Below are 17,927 nucleotides of genomic sequence, written 5' to 3'. Positions count from 1 at the left end.
TAAAGGGGGTGTGACCAGTCTGAAAACAGCCATCAGCCCCTCACCCAGGCTGGCCAAACCTCCATGGGGTGAGGGTCCCCACTGGAAAGGGCTTGACCAGCCTGCAAACAGCCATCAGCCCCTCAACCAGGCTGGCCAGGCACCCCAGTGGGGACCCCCATCCTGAAGGGGGTGTGACCAGCTGCAAACTGCCATCAGCCCCTCACCCAGGCTGGCCAGGCACCCCAGCAGGACCCCCACCCTGATCCTAGACACCCTTCAGGGAAAACCAGCTGGCCCCCACCTGTGCACCAGGCCTCTATTCTATATAATAAAAGGGTAACATGCAAATTGACCCTAACAGCAGAACAACTGGGAATGACTGGTCACTATGACACACACTGACCACCAGAGGCCAGACGCTCAATGCAGGAGCTGACCCCTGGTGGTCAGTGCGCTCCCACAGGGGGAGCTCTGCTCAGCCACGAGCCAGGCTGACAGCTGCCAGTACAGTGGTGGTGGTGGGAGCTTCTCCCGCCTCCTCAGCAGTGCTAAGGATATCTGACTGAAGCTTAGGCCTGCTCCCCGCTAGCAAGTGGACATCCCCCGAGGGCTCCTGGGCTGCCAGAGGGATGTCTGACTGCCAGCTTGGGCCCGATCCCCCAGGGAGTGGTCCTAAGCCAGCAGGTGGACATCCTCAGAGGGGTCCCAGACTGCAGGAGGGCATAGGCCGGGCTGAGGGACCCCCCCCCCCCCGCCCTGAAGTGCACAAATTTTTGTGCACCAGGCCTCTAGTTATAGATATAACAGCAATATGTAAAATATTTATAGAATAATACATAGTTATGTACTACATATAATTTATATGTAATTATACATTTGAACCTTGAACAACATTAGGGTTAATGGTGCCAACCCCCACAGAGTTGAACATCCATGAATAACTTTCTTTTTAATTTTATTTTTTCTGTCACCATTTATCCCCTCTATGGCCCTCTTCCACCTCCACCTACCTCCCTCCTCTCACTCCCCAATTACCACACCATTGTCCATGTCCATGAGTTCTCTTCCTTTTTTACTTTTTTGCTTTTCCCTCCTTCCCCCCCCCCCCGCCCACCCACCCCCTCCCCCCCCCCCCCCCCCCCACACACACACACATACACACACCAGAGCTGTCTGCTGCTATCTGTAAGTCTGTTTCTATTCTGCTTGGTAGTTCAATTTACTCATTAAATTCCACATATGAGTGAAATCATATGATACTTGTTTTTCTCTCACTGGTTTATTTCACTTAGCATAATACTCTCCAGTTCCATCCATGCATGGTAAAAGGTAAAATTTTCTTCCTTTTTATAGCAGAGTAGCATTCCATTGTGTAAATGTACCACAGCTTTTTTATCCACTCATCTACTGATGGAAATTTTGGCTGCTTCCAAATCTTGGCTATTATAAATAATGCTGCAATGAACATAGATGTACACATATTCTTTCAAATTAGTGTTTCAGATTTTTTTGAATAAATTTCCAGAAGTGGAATTGCTGTGTCATAGGAGACTCCATTTTTAATTTTTTGAGGTAACTCCATACTGATTTTCACAGGGGCTGCACTAATCTGTCTTCCCACCAACAGTGCACAAGGGTTCCCTTTTCTCCACATTCTTGCCAACACTTGTTTTTGTTGATTTATTGATGATAGCCATTCTGACAGGTGGGAGGTGATATCTCATTGTGGTTTTAATTTGCATTTCTTGGATGATTAGTGACATTGAGCATCTTTTCATTTGTCTATTGTCCATCTCTATGTCCTCTTTGGAAAAGTGTCTATTTAGGTCTTTTGCCATTTTAAAAATGATATTGTTTGTTTTTGTTTTTTGTGTGTTGTGTGTGTGTGTGTGTGTGTGTGTGTGTGTGTTGAGTTTTATAAGTTCTTTGTAAATTTTGGATATTAATACCTTATCAAATGTATCATTGGTGAAAATGTTCTCCAATTAAATGAGTTGTCTTTTCATTTTGTTATTGGTTTCCTTTGCTGTGCAAAAACTTTTTAGTTTGATGTAGATCCATTTGTTTATTTTTTCTTTTGTTTCCCTAGCGGCTAGGGAAACTGTGGCTCGCGAGCCACATGTGGCTCTTTGGCCCCTTGAGTGTGGCTCTTCCTAAGCCTTAGGAGTACCCTAATTAAGTTAATAACAATGTACCTACCTATATAGTTTAAGTTTAAAAAATTTGGCTCTCAAAAGAAATTTCAATCGTTGTATTGTTGATATTTGGCTCTGTTGACTAATGAGTTTGCTGACCACTGCGGCCTAGCCTAAAGAGATATAGCAGAAAAAATATGGCTACAAGAAATGTCTAAGACTTTCCTGTGTATGTTTTCTTCTAGGATTTTTATGGCTTTGAGTCTAACATTTAAGTCTTTCTTGTGTGTGGTGTAAGAAGGTGGTCTAATTTCCCTTTTTTTTTTGTCATGTATCTGTCCAGTTTTCCCAACATCATTTATTGAATAGTCTATCTTTAGTCCATTGTATGTTTTTGCCTCCTTTGTCAAATATTAATTCACTATAAAGCTATGGAATTATTTCTGGGCTCTCTATTTTGTTCCATTTATCTATATGTATGTTTTTATACCAGTACCATGCTGTTTTGATTACTGTGGCCTTGTAGTTTAGTTTGATATCAGACAGGGTGATTCCTCTAACTTTGTTCTTCTTTCCCAGGATCGCTGTTGCTATTAGAGATCTTTTGTGGTTCCATACAAATTTTTGAATCATTTGTTCTAGTTCTGCGAAATACACCATTGGTATCTTGACAGGAATCATGTTGAACCTGTAGATTGCTTTGGGTAGTATGGGCATTTTAATGATGTTAATTCTTCCTATCCATGAATACAGTGTATACTTCCACTTATTTGTATCTTCCTCAATTTCTTTCTTCAGTATCTTATCATTTTTTTGCTCTTCTTTACATCCTTAGTTACATTTATTCCTAGGTATTTTATTCCTTTTGAAGCAATAGTGAATGGGATTTGTTTTTTAGTTTCCCTTTCTGATAGTTCATTATTAGTGTATAAGTTCTTTGTAAATTTTGGATATTAATGCCTTATCAGATGTATCATTGGTGAAAATGTTCTCCAACTAAGTGGATTGTCTTTTCACTTTGTTATTGGATATGCAACTGATCTCTGGATATTCTGTATCCTGCTACTTTGTTGAATTCACTTATCAGTTCTAGTATTACTTTGGTGGAATCTTTAGGGTTCTCTATATATAACATCACATTATCTGCAAATAATGACAGTTTTACTTCTTCCTTTACAATTTGGATGCCTTTTATTTATTCTTCTTGTCTGATAATTATGGCTAGAACTTCCAGCACTATATTAAATAAGAGGTAAAAGCGGACATCCCTGTCTTGTTCCTGATTTTAAGAGGAAGATGTAGTATTTGCCCATTGAGTATGATGTTGGTTGTGGGCTTGTCATATATGGCCTTTACTATATTGAGGTATGTTCTCTCTATTCCCACTTTGCTGAGAGTTTTCATCATAAATGGGTGCTGGATTTTATCAAATGTTTTTTCTGCATCTATTGGTATGATCATGTGGTATTTATCTTTGAATTTGCTTATGTGAATTTGCTTTATTGTTTTGCAGATATTGCATCCCTGGAAAAAATCCCAGTTGATCATGGTATATGATCTTTTTAATGTATTTCTGGATTTAGTTTGCTAATATTTTGTTGAGCATTTTAGCACCTATGTTCATCAGGGATATGGGCTTAGAATTTTCTTTGTTGTGTCTTTATCTAGTTTTGGAATTACTAGTAGGATAATGCTGGCCTCAGAAAATGAGCTTGGGAGTCTTTCCTCCTTTTGAAAAAATTGGAATAGCTTGAGAAGGATCTGAATTAGTTCTTCTTTAGATGTTTGGTAAAATTCACCTCTAAAGCCATCAGGGTTTTTGTTTTGGGGAGTTTTTTTTTATGACTCCGTCAGTTTCACTAGTTGTAATCTGTCAGTTCAGATTCTCTCATTCTTCCTGGTTTACTTATTTGGAAGGTTGTAGGCTTCTATGAATTTGTCCATTTCTTCTATATTGTCCAAATGGTTGGCATAATATTGTCTTATAATCATTTGGGTTTCTTTGGTGTCAATTAGCACTTCTTCTTTTTTATTTCTGATTTATTTATTTGGGCTTTCTTTTTCTTTCTTTCTTTCTTTCTTTCTTTCTTTCTTTCTTTCTTTCTTTCTTTCTTTCTTTCTTCTTCCTTTCTTTCTTCCTACCTTTCTTTCAATGAGTCTTGTTAAAGGTTTGCCAATTTTGTTTATCTTTTCAAAGAACCAGCTCTTGGTTTCAATGATCTTTTGTATTTTTTTTTTTACTCTACTTAGCTTATTTCTGCTCTGATGTTATTATTTCCTTCCTTCTACTCACTCTTGGCTTTGTTGCCCTTTTTCAAGTTTCTTTAAGTGTAAAATTAGATTGTTTATTGAGCTTTTTCTTATTTCTTGAGATAAGCCTGTAATGCTATGAACTTCCCACAGATTTGGGGTTATTGTGTCCTCATTTTCATTTGTTTCAAGGTATCTTTTGATTTTTTTCCTTGATCTCATTGTTAACCCATTCATTGTTTAGCAATATGTTATTTAGTATCCATGTCATTGTGTGGTGTTTTTTGTGGGTTTTTTTTTTCAGTTTTTTTTTTCTTGTGGTTGATTTCAAGGTTCATAGCATTATGGCCAACGAAGATGCCTGATATGATTCCAATCTTAAATTTATAGAAACTTGTTTTGTGTCCTAACATGTGGTCTATCCTAGAAAACATCCCATGTGCATTTGAAAAGATTGTTTATTCTGCTGCCTATGGGTGGAATGATCTGAAGATATCATTTAAATGCTGTTGATTTAGTGTTTCATTTAAAGTTATCATCTCCTGCCCTAACTGGTTTGGCTCAGTGGATAGAGCGTCGGCCTGCGGACTGAAAGGTCCCAGGTTCGATTCTGGTCAAGGGCATGTACCTTGGTTGCGGGCACATCCCCAATGGGGAGTGTGCAGGAGGCAGCTGAATCGATGTTTCTCTCTCATCGATGTTTCTAACTCTCTATCCCTCTCCCTTCCTCTCTGTAAAAAATCAATAAAATAAATTAAAAAAAAAAAAAGTTATCATCTCCTTGTTGATTTTCTGTCTGGAAAATCTATCCATTGATGTCAATGGGGTGTTATAACTATAACTGTATTATTGTTAATATCTCCCTTTATTTCCAAGATTTGCTTTACATATTTAGATGATCCTATGTTGGGAGAAAAGGTTTACAAAGATTATATTCTCTTGTTGGATTGTTCCCTTTATCATTTTGTAGTATCCTTCTTTGTCTTTTACTAAAGTCTATTTTGTCAAATATAAGTATTGTTACCCCAGCCTTTTTTCCTTTCCAGTTTCATGAAAGGAAAGGAAACTGATCTAGGTGCTGATCACATGAAACAGAATTCACCTCAGCAAGATTTAGTGCCTGCCAATGTTTCCCTGTGGATATGCTGCTTGTGAAGCTTGTTGCATTTTGCTCTATTGTGTCTGAAGCTGGCCACTGGGTGTATTGATTCTGGGCCTCTTCGGAGGGACTCTGGTGCAGGCCAGTGTCTGATACTGTCTCACTTTCTATCCCTTTACTTTTAGTCTGTGTGTATCTTTCATTCTGATGTGGGTCTCTTGAAGACAGCATATTTATGAGTCTTGTTTACTTATCTCTTCAGCTACCTTATATCTTTTGATTGAAGCATTTACATTTAAAGTGATTACTAATAGATACATATTTCTTGCCATTTTATTTTTTAACTATATTCTTCTGTTTTGTTTTCTTTTTCCTTTTTTTTCCTTCTCCTGGTTCTTAAAGCAAGCCCTTGAACATTTATTATATACTACTGGTTGGGTGGTAATAAACACCTTTAATTTTTTCTTGTCTGAAAAGCTCTCTATTTTTCCTTCAATTTTAAATGTAAACTGGCTGGGCAAACTAGTCTTGGCTGTATGTCCTTCTTTTCCATCACTTTGAATATTTCATGCCAGTCCCTTCTGGCTTAAATGTTTCTATTAAGAAATCAGCTGATGGTCTTATGAAAGTTAATTTAGGTAACTGACTGCCTTTCTTTTGCAGCTTTTAAGATTATTTGTCATTAATAATCATGATGTTCTTGGTGTGGACCTCTTTAGCTCTATCTTACTGGGAGTCTCTGTATTTTTTGGACTTGTATGTATTTTTTCTTCACCATGTTAGGGAAGTTTTCAGACACTATTTCTTCAAATAGGTTCTTGATCGCTTGCTCTCTCTTTCTTCTCTTCCTTGTACCCAAATCACATAGATGTTCTTACACTTCATGTTGTCCCACAGGACCCTTAAACTATCCTCATTTTGCCCAACGGGTATGGCTCAGTGGTTGAGCATTGACCCATAAATTAGGACATCACAGTTCAATTCCCAGTCAGGGCACATGCCTGGGTTGCAGGTTTGATCCTTAGTGGAGGTCATGCAGGAAGCGCTGATCAATGATTCACTTTCATCATTGATGTTTCTATCTATCTCTCCTTCTCCCTTTCCCCTCCTCTCTCTGAAATCAATACAAACATTTACAAAACAACAAGAAACTATCCTCATTTTTAAATCTTTTTTTCTTTTTGCTGCTCTGATTGGATATTTTTTCTTACTTTGTCTTCCAAATCACTGATATGATCCTCTGCTTCATAGAGCCTGCTGTTTATTCCTTCCAGTGTATTCTTTATTTCAGATATGGTATTCTTCATTTCTAACTGGTCCTTTTTTATGGTTTCTATATCCTTTTTTATGCTGTTGAGCATCCTTAAAATCCTTACTCAGAACTCTATATCTGATCAATTGTTTACCTCTACTTCATTTAGCTCTCCTTCTAGAGCATTCTCATGTTCCTTCATTTGGGGCCTGGTTCTTTGTTTCCCTAGTTTGGCTACCTGTTTGTGTTTGTTTCTATGTATTAAGTATATCTGCTATGATCCCTCATCTTGATAGGGTGGCTTTATATAGTAGGTGACCTGTGGGACCCAGTGGCATAGTCTCCCTGATCACCAGAACTGGGTGCTCTATGAATGCCCCCTTGTGTGCATTGTATGGGCTTTCCTGTTGTAGTTGAGTCTCTCTCTCTCTCTCTCTCTCTCTCTCTCTCTCTCTATATATATATATATATATATATATATATATATATATATGTGTGTGTGTGTGTGTGTGTGTATATATATATATTACTGATTTTCCACAGAGAGGAATGGAGAGGGACAGAGAGTCAGAAACATCAATGAGAGAGAAACACCGATCAGCTGCCTCCTGCACACCCACCACTAGGGACATGCCCACAACCCAGGTACACACCCCTGACCGGAACCGAACCCAGGACCCCTCAGTCCGCAGGCCGACGCTCCATCCACTGAGCCAAACCGGCCAGGGCTGTAGTTGAGTCTTGATTGCTATTGGCCCATTCATGAATGGGCTCTACCATCAGGCTGGCTGACAGTGAGCCTCAACCCCCAACACAGTATGGAGGCTGCTATCTAGGTGCTGATCACATGAAACAGAATTCACCTCAGCAGGATTTAGTGCCTGCCAATGTTTCCCTGTGGATATGCTGCTTGTGAAGCTTGTTGCATTTTGCTCTATTGTGTCTGAAGCTGGCCACTGGGTGTATTGATTCTGGGCCTCTTCGGAGGGACTCTGGTGCAGGCCAGTGTCTGATACTGTCTGTGATTGGCCCTGAGCAACTTGTTCGGAGCTATCAGCAATCCACAGCTTATGACTCCCTCTTGTAGGCCTGAGTTCATGTGGAAAGAACCAAGCTGCACACCAAGTTCTGCTTTTGCTAGCCCCCAGCTCAGGAGTACGTCAGGCAAAGATTCAAAGCACCCAGGGATTGCCTTTGCCTCCAGCTGTCTGTTAGTCTCAGTCAGTTAATGAGTCTCTGGCTGTAGTCCTCAGCAGGGCATAAACTCCACAGGGTGGGGAGAGAGGGATTCCAATAGATGGGGCTATTGTTTCCCCCAAAGCTAAAGCTACATGGATGGGAAAGATCTGCCTAAGAAAGATGGCTTCTGCAGTATGGAGGAATGACTCAGCACAAGGATCCAGGCAGCTCTCCTCTCAGCTCTCTCCCCAGAGCCACTAACCTCAGGCTCTCCTCACACAGATCTAGTCCACTCTACCCTTTCTCTGCCAGAGCCCAAGGGGAGTGGCTACAAGCAAAATTTTCTCCATTGGTCCTTTAAGAGCGTACCTGCATTTCTAGTCATCTCTCCCTGGTGGACAGAACCCTCTGTGCTTTTCACAGTCAGATGTTTTGTGGGCACCTTTCCCAGTTCTTGTGCTCTGATCTGGGGAGCCAGGTTTGGGATTTGGACCCCAGACTTCTCAGGGAGATACCCTGTAGAACTTCAGCTGCTCCCACCAACCTTCTCATGCCTCTGCTCAATGTGGCCTCCTCTTCATACCAGTCTCAATGTGGCCTCCTCTTTAAGTCCTTGGTTATAAAGCTTCTCTCCAACTAGTCTTCAGTTGCTTATTCAGGATGATTTTTCTATGTTTTAGTTGCTGTTGCTGGGAGAAGGTCAGTGTAGCTTTCATTTAATCCATAGCCATCTTAGAATCTCCTCCATATATAATTTTTGACTCCCTCAAAACTTACCTACTAAGTTTGACTGGAAGCCTTGCAATAACATAAACAGTTGATTAACACATATTTTTATGTTATATGTATTATGTACCATATTCATGATATGTACATTAAGAAAATCATAAGAAGAGAAAATACACTTTCAGTATTTATTGAAAAAAATCTGCATATAAGTGGACCTGCACAGTTCAAACCCATGTTGTTCAAGAGTCAACCATATGATATATAATTATATATTATGATACATAATTATATATATTATATATAATCTACACTAATAAAAGAGAAACATGCAAATTAACTGTCCCTTCACGATGGCCACAAGCCATGCCCATCAGCCAATCAGGAGTGAGTATGCAAATTAGTGGGACAAAAACAGCAGCAGCCACGGAGCCAGCCAGAGCAGGCAGGAGGCTTGGGTCACCCAGGCAACAAAGGAAGCCAAGCTTCCCGCCTGCCTGGCCAGTGCCGAGGGGCCTGTGGGTGGCAGCCACAGAGCAGGCCAGAGTGCAGGGAGGCTTGGGTTGCCGAGGACAACCCAAGATTCTCTCCCGCCCTAGCTGGGGGCTGAAGGAGAGGCCTTTGGGCACAGGAGGCTTGGGTCGCCAGGCCATCAGCCATCACCCAGGCTGGCCACACCACCATCGGGGTGAGGGTCCCAGCTGGGGAACATGGCCAGCCTAAAAATGGCCCTCAGCCCCTTACCCACACTGGCCACGCCCCCATGGGTGAGGGTCCCCTGTGGGATCAGGCCTAAACCGGCAGTCGAACATCCCTCAAGGGCTCCCAGGTTGGAGAGGGTGCAGGCTGGGCTGAGGGACCACCACCCCCCCCCCCCAATGCACGAATTTTGTGCACTGGGCCACTAGTATGTAATATAATTAAGCATGCTATTTTAACAGGGAAATATATTATTCTAATATATAGTATATTTTATTTTATAATTATATACTTTATAATTACATATTATTAAATAACTATATTATCTGTTATATGTTTTATGCCAAAGTATATATAATATATTTTTTATTACATGTTATATATTATATATAGTTGTATACATATAATTCTAAGGGGAAAATGTTACATTTTTCTGTCTCTTAAGAGATAAACACAATGGTTACTTTTTCTATTGGTAATGATTGTGTTCATCTCTCTCAAGGCAGTTTCTAACTCTTCTGAGCAATTTAAAATTTTGTCCTTGTGAAACTCTGGAAACAAGTCTGTTTAAATATTAGGCTGAACACATTCCAGGACTTGCTCAAATTCAAATTATTTTGTATACTTTTTAGTGCTTGATAAAAAGACTTCATTATTTATGAGAAAATGTGTTTTATCTTGCAAATGGTGTTCAAACATTAGCTAACTATTTTACAGAATGAATGTTTATGAAGCTGACATGACACTATCTCAAAAAACCTGGCAGGTTCATTGACCCTTTGCTTGCTTTTCTGAACATTTGTGAATATTACACATTTCTTTCTAATTTATACTAAAGTATGCAAATGTCAATGGTGTGAAAGACCACTGCAGTGGAAAATTTAATATATTACTTTAGTAATGTACTTGAGCTAAATGAGTGAAGATTTAATGGCACATAAAACAAATAATAATTTGTATGACATTTTGAAGTGAATTAAATAATTTTGAACATGATTCTTTAACAATCAGTATTATACTGTTCATTCTTCAACAGGCAGTATTATCCTATATAATAAAAGGCTAATATGCAAATTGTCCCCTCAATCGGGAGTTCGACCAGGGGGTGGGGTTGGCTGGCCAACTGCCATTGGCCCCTCCCCTCGGCTGGCCCCACCCCCAATTGATCCCCCCAACCCACATCCCCTTTCCCTGGCAAGCCCGGCCCAATCAGCCCCGATTGGCGCAGGTGAACCCCACTAGTACATGAATTCATGCACAGGGCCTTTAACAGTTTTCATATAGACACAAAGCATAGTGATTACCCTAAACTCAGTATTTTCAAATTCACATATGTAAAGTCATGTAAGCTACAGTCAAAATTACTGGTTGCCAGTTTTATATCTGTTTCTTCAGCTGTACCTTTTGATAATTCAAATTTAAAATATTTTATAAAGTAGCTTTTATAAACTGTAATGTATTTGCTGCCTTTGTGAGGTGCTGTATAATGTTATAATTTCTCCATGTGAACTGAATGCTTGGACTTTCAATACAGTATTCTAGAAAGCAATAAATTAAAAGAACTTCTTACACATAACAATATTGGATGAATCTCACAGAACTTATTTTGAACATAAAAAGTCAGTAACAAAAGATGTAGTTAGTGTATGATTCCACTATGTGAAATTCAATAAGAAGTAAAACTAACTCAGTTAGAATGGGAATTACTTTTAATGTGTTGGGCTATTGACTGAAAAAGAGCATGAAATGTTTTATATCTAGATAGAAGTGTTGGTTACATGCATATACATATATAAAATTACATCAAGATAAACACTTAAGATCAGTACATCTTACAAGTTTTTTTATGCCTCAATAAAAGTATAATTATATATGTATGAATATAGACAAACACACATACACATAATTATGTATAATTACATATTATATTTTTATTGAGATATAAATACTGTAAATTGCTCTAATGTATACATACCCACACATTATGCAAGCTTCTTAAACAATGACTTTTAATTGAAATTTCATAGTACACATAATTTTATCTTTGAAATTAGTTTACTTAATCCACAGAACCTAAAGCAGTATGCCTCTACTATAATTTTGGATCTCAACCTAAGAACACATGTTTTACTTATTTACTTTAAAGAATCCCCACCCTTTCCCCCTACGATAGACTACAAAAATATGGCCACAATATGTTACAATTCCTGCCATCAAGAAATGGAGTTTGTTTTTTACTCCTTGAATCTGCACTGGATTTGCAATTTGCTTTTCTAATAGAATGAGGTAGAAGCCACATTATACTAGTTTTGAGCCTAGATCTTCAGGGGCTCTACAATCTTTTGCTTGCTACTTGTGGGATCCTTGCCACTGCCACAATGAAAAAGCCCACACACTGGCCTGCTAGAGAATGAAATATCACATGGAGCCATTTAACCAATCCTCAGATGCCCAGTAGGTGCCCACAGATAAATGAGTTAACTCAACTGAGATTAATTGAGCCTGTCTGTGATCACCAGAACTACCCAGTTAAGCCCAATGCAAATTCACAAACCACATTATCATGAGCTAAGTCAATGGCTGCTATTATAAGTCACTGATTTTTTGGTTGGTGTGCAACAGAGCAAAAGCTAATTAATGTCAATCTATTATAATTTTTTACCTGAAAGAGTAAATTTTTAGTAAAATACTTCCATCTTTGGGCCACAGTCTATGGTTACTGAGAAATATGAGCATTTGTTAGATCAATACCCTTACCTGAATTGGATTCCTATAGAAAGACTCCTTTCCAGAAGATGGGAATGACATGGCAATAATACGTTCTGGAAGTCAAAATAGTCACTATTATGAATATCATTATAGATGCCAAACAATATGTGACAACTTAATTTACTAATAACCAGACTCCTTTTTTATAGAAAAAAAAAAAACCTTTCAGGATTGAAAATGATAGAAAAAACTAACTAACCCTCAAGATAATCAAGATAATATAGTAAATTATCCAGTACAATGACCATTAAACTCCCCTGTGTTCCCAACTCAGTTGGTTCCAGCCATATGCAAACAGATTTGTGTTGACCTCAGTCTGGAGCTCCCCCTGTAGTGGGAATTTATTTTTTACTTAAACACCAAAGGAAAATGAGAGATCCGGGCTCCAGGGATGTTGGGAACTGCCAGGATGCTTTCCAGTGATCCTGACTCAGAAATCTGATATCTATAAAGCAATGACCTTATTCTCTGGAGTTCTAGGAAAAGAAGAGGTTTCTCTGGAATCCTTTGGACCCAGAATAACTACTCAATAAATTCTAAACCAAACAAATGGAGTCATCTGAAAATCCATTCAACGTCCTGTATTGTAACCAAGTAGACCTTATTTGAGATGACAATAAAAACATTGTCAGGGTTAAATTACAAATATGTCACACTACCATAGTGGCATACTTCTTCATGGATAAACAATGCTTTGAAAGAACATGGCTTAGAGAAGGCAAGAACAACAACAATAAAAACCCCACATAATTACTTACACACAAAAAAAAGTGAAATCAATTTAAGTAAATCAACAGTTAAATTTCACAAACCAGTAACGTAAGTGAGGTCTAAGTCAAATCCATCTTTCTTGTATCGTCGTTTGTTTCCTGAAACCTGAGCATTTAAAAGAATCATTAATTTGTAAAACATAAATCAACATAAAAATAAAGATCATTATATAGATACCTATAACCCTTGCCAGTATTTCCTAAAACACATTTTTCTGAACCATAAACATGTTTTGCCCACTTACCATCCTTCTGGTCAACTTTTCAAGCTGTCTTTCTTCGTAAGCCAGATGAAAAATTCTCATCAGAATGATAAGGCGTAGAGACCGAAGGAGAATTACCAATCTAACAATAAATTAGGAAGATCAATTTTTGCTTTGGAAACGATGTTTTTCTCAATGTGATCTAAGTATAGAGCAGTGGTTCTCAACAAGGGACCATTTTGCACCTCCTACCCCATCTTTCCCACCCAGCCACCTAGGGGGCATTTGGTAATGTCTGGAGACATTTTTGGTCGTCACAATTGTGTGTGACAGCCCCTCATCTAGTGGCAGCCCCCATAATAAAGAACAATCTGATCCCAAATAGCAATAGCACTGAAGCTGAGAAACTGGTTTAGGGAAATAGTTGTATGATAGACACTTAGAATTTGTAGATTTAACTTTTGTGGTTTAAGATGAGTATTTTTCAGTCTTTTTCCCATCAATACAAACTGCGGATTCTTGTTCACCTCTGTTACTTCCATCAGTAACAGAGGTTCTCTACAGCTGCTAACACATCAGGCAGGCAGCAGGTTGAGATACTTCGCAATGGGCTAGCTGGTGTCCCGCCTACCGTCGGAAAGAAACACAATGGCAGAGAACTGATGGTGGGGACTAGTGCTTCCCTAACTTGAGTGTACATACTGATTCCGTAGGTCTAGAATGGGCCTGAGGTGTTTTTCTTCTTCCATTTTTAGCTAGCGCTTAGGTGATGCTATGGTTGCTGGTCAGAGGACCATTCTGGCTCCAGTTATTTTCAAACAACTCTAAAACCTATCAGATAATGTCAAATAATGTCGGAACCTGAAGTGAAGTCCTGGGAAGCTGGATAGCAGAAAGAAGCAAGCTATTTGATGAATGAATAAGCCTAGTGAGCCAACCCAACATTTACTTCCCAGTACACATTTGCTCTTCTTTTCCTCATTACCAGAGTAGGAAGAGGAAGAACAAAAAGAAAAATCCATCAGTGTCTCATACACATTTTAGTTTTCTAATCCCTAACAGTTCTAACTTTGTCTCAGCTTTCTTAATTTTAAATACACTATCCTGAAAATTCTACCATGTATTGCTACCCATGTCATCTAGTTTTATGTTCCATTTGCTGTTCTTTAGAGAGTCATCATTGGAGTCATTAAAATTTTGCATATGCTCAAATCAATATTCTCTGGTAGAAAAAACTAGGAATTTCATGTGTCATTTGTGGTTGAAGCTCAAATTCTAATAGTGTGAATTTAAAAATGTGGAGAAGTTGAAGTTACTACGGAGGTAAAGTCCCTAGTTTTTTCTTCGGGTGTTCCATCTTCTTCATTCAACTAAAGATACTTAGTGTGTACACCCTTTGCTGGACCTACCAAGTCTTTAGTTTCCATGTATGTGGAAATCAGTCTAAACATTTCATTTTCAAGCAACTTATCTGGCACAGAATCAGGACATTCAAAGTTAAAAAGATTACACAAAATGAAAGCCACAGAAATTGAAGAAAAAATCTTTGAGAGAGATGAATCATATGTTTCTTACCTGGGAATATCTTTAAAAATCTCATAGTCATAAAAAATATCATTGAAATCAATTATTAGAGTCACTACAATAATGGCAGCATCCATGGAATTAAGTATATCAGAAAAATATGATAGTATCCTGTAGTATAAAACAAAAAAGTACGTTTATGCCCCCCAAAGAAGAGTTGGGGATATTTGTAAGAACACAAAGTATTTGACTCATTCCCATTAAGCATTCTACTTTAATAAATTATTTAAAATTCATTTTATAAACTAGACTAAGGGTATAATATTCATTAATATATGTGTAAAAAGCATCAATTTGTCCATTTAAGTATAGTATGGGCTATAACCAAACCATTAAAGAAGAGGCAAGCATTGCCTTCACATAGGTGCAAGAGAAAGGTAGGATGTTTGGCAGTACTATTGGGCAATAGAAGCTGAACATGACACACTTTTAGAGCAACTGGGACTGTGAAGAATGCACAACAGGAGCTTATGAGAGGAAGAAGGGTCTACAACTTTGGCCTGCAAACTTTTCGTCTGGCTTTGCACCTGCAGAGCAATCCCTAACCAATGCTGAACTTCTATCCACTGAACCTTCCTCCCAACATTGGCTACTTCAGCCATGGCACTGGTGCTCCAGGGAAAGCTTTTCCCAAGTCTGGGTAGCCCTTTCAGCCTCTGAGTGACCTGGGAGTGGGCAGCTGTCCTTAACTCAAAGGCATTAGGACAGTTCACAAGGAAAGGAGAAGCTGGGGAATTTAGTCCCTAACTCCCACAGCAATAAAACTCCAAGGCGCGGCTCACTCTATGCACCTTCTCAGAAAGCAGAGAAAATCAGCTGCTGCCTCAGTACCAAGCTGATGGAATAACCATGCCTCAGATCTCCTGTGACCTTGACAAAAGTTTTTCTTTTAACTGTTCTATTTAACATACTGTCAGCTTTTATTTAGATTCAGTTATTAATGAAATATGAATATTTATACAAATGTTTCACATACATGTTCCTCTTAATATTTTGTTTGTAGACACATTCCTGTCTGGCTCCATTTTGCAAACCCAAAAGGGCTTTACTTGTTGAAGAAACCATCTAGAATACACTGTCAGAGACTAGAGGACCAGTTGCAACAATAATTTTAGAGCCCAATCCTATCTAATAATAGACAAACATGGTAATTGACCGTACCTTTGCCACACCTCCCATTGGCTAGTCAGCGTGATATGCAAATTAACCGCCAACAAAGATGGCGGCTAATTTGCATACTGCAGGCAGGGCGGGACAGCGCCATCCTGCCTGCCCCACCACCATCCGGGCCTGCTATTTGTGACCTGGGGCAGCGGGGGTCCATGTGCAACCCAACCCAGGGCAGCCGGGAGGTGCAGCAGCGATCGGCCAGCCTGCCGGGCCTCCATCTGGGCATCCCGTGTGGGACCCAACCTGGGGCAGCCAAGCACGGCAGCAGCGATCTACTGGCCCGCCTGGGCGTCCCGTGTGTGACCCGCCTGGGGCGGTGCCCCGACCCCCAGATCGGCCCTGCTGTGTGCACAACCCAGGGAGGTGGGTCAGGCACCAAGGGATCGGGCCTGCCATCTGCCACCTGGGGAGCGGGCCTAAGCCAGCAGGTGGTTATCTCCCAAGGGGTCCCAGACTGTGAGAGGGCACAAGTGAGGCTGAGGGACACCCCCCTCATCCCCCTTCCCCCACCAGTGCACAAATTTTTGTGCACCGGGCCTCTAGTCTAATATAAATTGGGATTTGGATTGTTGTTTCTCTTGTGGACCATGCCTTCTAGGAGACTTGTTTTAATAAAGAGGGACACATCTGGTTGGGTTGACCTGACAATTATTTGGGGATGCTTTTCATAGCAGTACAAAATAGCTTGATGTGCTTTTAGAAAAATTAATCAAACTTACCCTTCTACAAATATTTGAAGAAGAACATCCATGAAAAAATATAAACCAATCAATAAAGAAATTAAACGATATGCCATTGTTTGATCAGTGGTAAGTAGGTCTGCAATGACGAGGGACACATCCACAAAGACCAGCAAAATTCCAAAAATTCTACAACAAATAAATCAAGAGAATAAAAATAAAGTGTTTTTTTTACCTATCTTGTTAAACTACATTTAGGCCAATAGTCTGATAAGAAAATGTCATTATTTAAAATTAAACTTGTAGTGGTAGTTGAACTGCATTGCCTTAGAATCTGAAAAAAAGTTACTCAGTTTTCACCCAAAAGAAACAGTTGTTAAGGAAACAAAATTTCCACCAAACCACTTCATGTGATAATGTTCTTTCATCATAAAGACATCAGATCAATACTCCAAAACAAGAACAGATTAGCTGAATAAAAGTTACATGCATCCATTTGTAAACTCTTCTTAAAATTTGAGAATTTTATAAGGGCTTCTGTCAATTTCTTATAGTAATTAAACTTCATTAACCTAGATAAATGTAAAGAATTTAGTAAGAAAAAACAAGTGAAATCATGACTAATATAAGCACTTAAAAGATCACTTTGGCTAATAGAATTTTTTTATCAGTGAGATTTTACATATGGATGCTTTTAGAACAAGGCTGGGCATAGGAGAAGGAATTCAATTTCATAAATACATACATGATTGTTACTAAAATATCTCCTAAGCTTTTCTTTTATATACATTTTTAATTTTTTTCTTTTGTTCTTTCTGTTTTTGTTCCTTTTATTTATTGAATTTGTGCTGGGGGTGACATTTGCTAATAAAATTAAATAGATCTCATGTGTTCAATTCTATAACACATCATCTGTTTATTGTATTGTGTGTTTACCACCTCAAGTCAAGTCTCCTTCCATCACCATTTATCTCCCTTTTACCCTCTTCTATCTTCCCCCACCTCACTTTCCCTCTGGAAATCACCATACTGTAGTCTGTGTCTATAAGTTTGTTTTTTTCTTAATCCCTTCACCTTTTTCACCCAGTCCCCCAATACTCCCCTCTGACAACTTTCGATCTGTATTCTGTAGCTATGAGTCTGTTTCTATTTTGTTTTTTAGTTTATTTTGTTCATTAGATTCCACATAGAAGTGAAATAATATGTACTTGTCTTTTTCTGATTGCCTTATTTAACTTAGCATAATACTCTCCAGCTCCATCCATGGCGTTGCAAAGGTAAGATTTCCTTCTTTTTTATAGCTGAGTAGTATGCCGTTGTGTGAATGTATCACTGCTTTTTTATCCACTTACCTATTGATGGACACTTGGGCTGCTTCCAAATCTTGGCTATTGTAAATAATGCTGCAATGAACATAGGGGTGCATATA

The 17,927-nt window shown here is 39.0% G+C and overlaps 1 protein-coding gene across 1 annotated transcript in view; it reads right to left on the bottom strand.

Annotated features, from left to right (window-relative positions):
* The window catches only part of LOC139006242 (phosphatidylinositol 3,4,5-trisphosphate 3-phosphatase TPTE2-like), an 85,183-nt gene extending 68,500 nt beyond the window's left edge, over positions 1-16,683 (bottom strand). Inside the window, exons 1-5 of the mRNA XM_070408732.1 lie at positions 16,538-16,683; positions 14,640-14,759; positions 13,107-13,206; positions 12,904-12,967; positions 12,080-12,144 (exon numbers count right to left, since the gene is read on the bottom strand). Coding sequence (XP_070264833.1) covers positions 12,080-12,144; positions 12,904-12,967; positions 13,107-13,206; positions 14,640-14,759; positions 16,538-16,614 — 426 coding nt within the window. The 5' untranslated portion in view covers positions 16,615-16,683. The remainder of the gene's footprint in view (positions 1-12,079; positions 12,145-12,903; positions 12,968-13,106; positions 13,207-14,639; positions 14,760-16,537) is intronic.
* Positions 16,684-17,927: the final 1,244 nt, after the last annotated feature.

Source organism: Myotis yumanensis, unplaced genomic scaffold (assembly GCF_028538775.1).
Source record: "Myotis yumanensis isolate MYYU_CA2020_CCGP unplaced genomic scaffold, mMyoYum1.0.hap1 SCAF_3, whole genome shotgun sequence".
Lineage (NCBI taxonomy): Eukaryota > Metazoa > Chordata > Mammalia > Chiroptera > Vespertilionidae > Myotis > Myotis yumanensis.
Note: the sequence above shows the minus strand (reverse complement) of the source record. Positions and strands in the feature narration are given on the sequence as shown.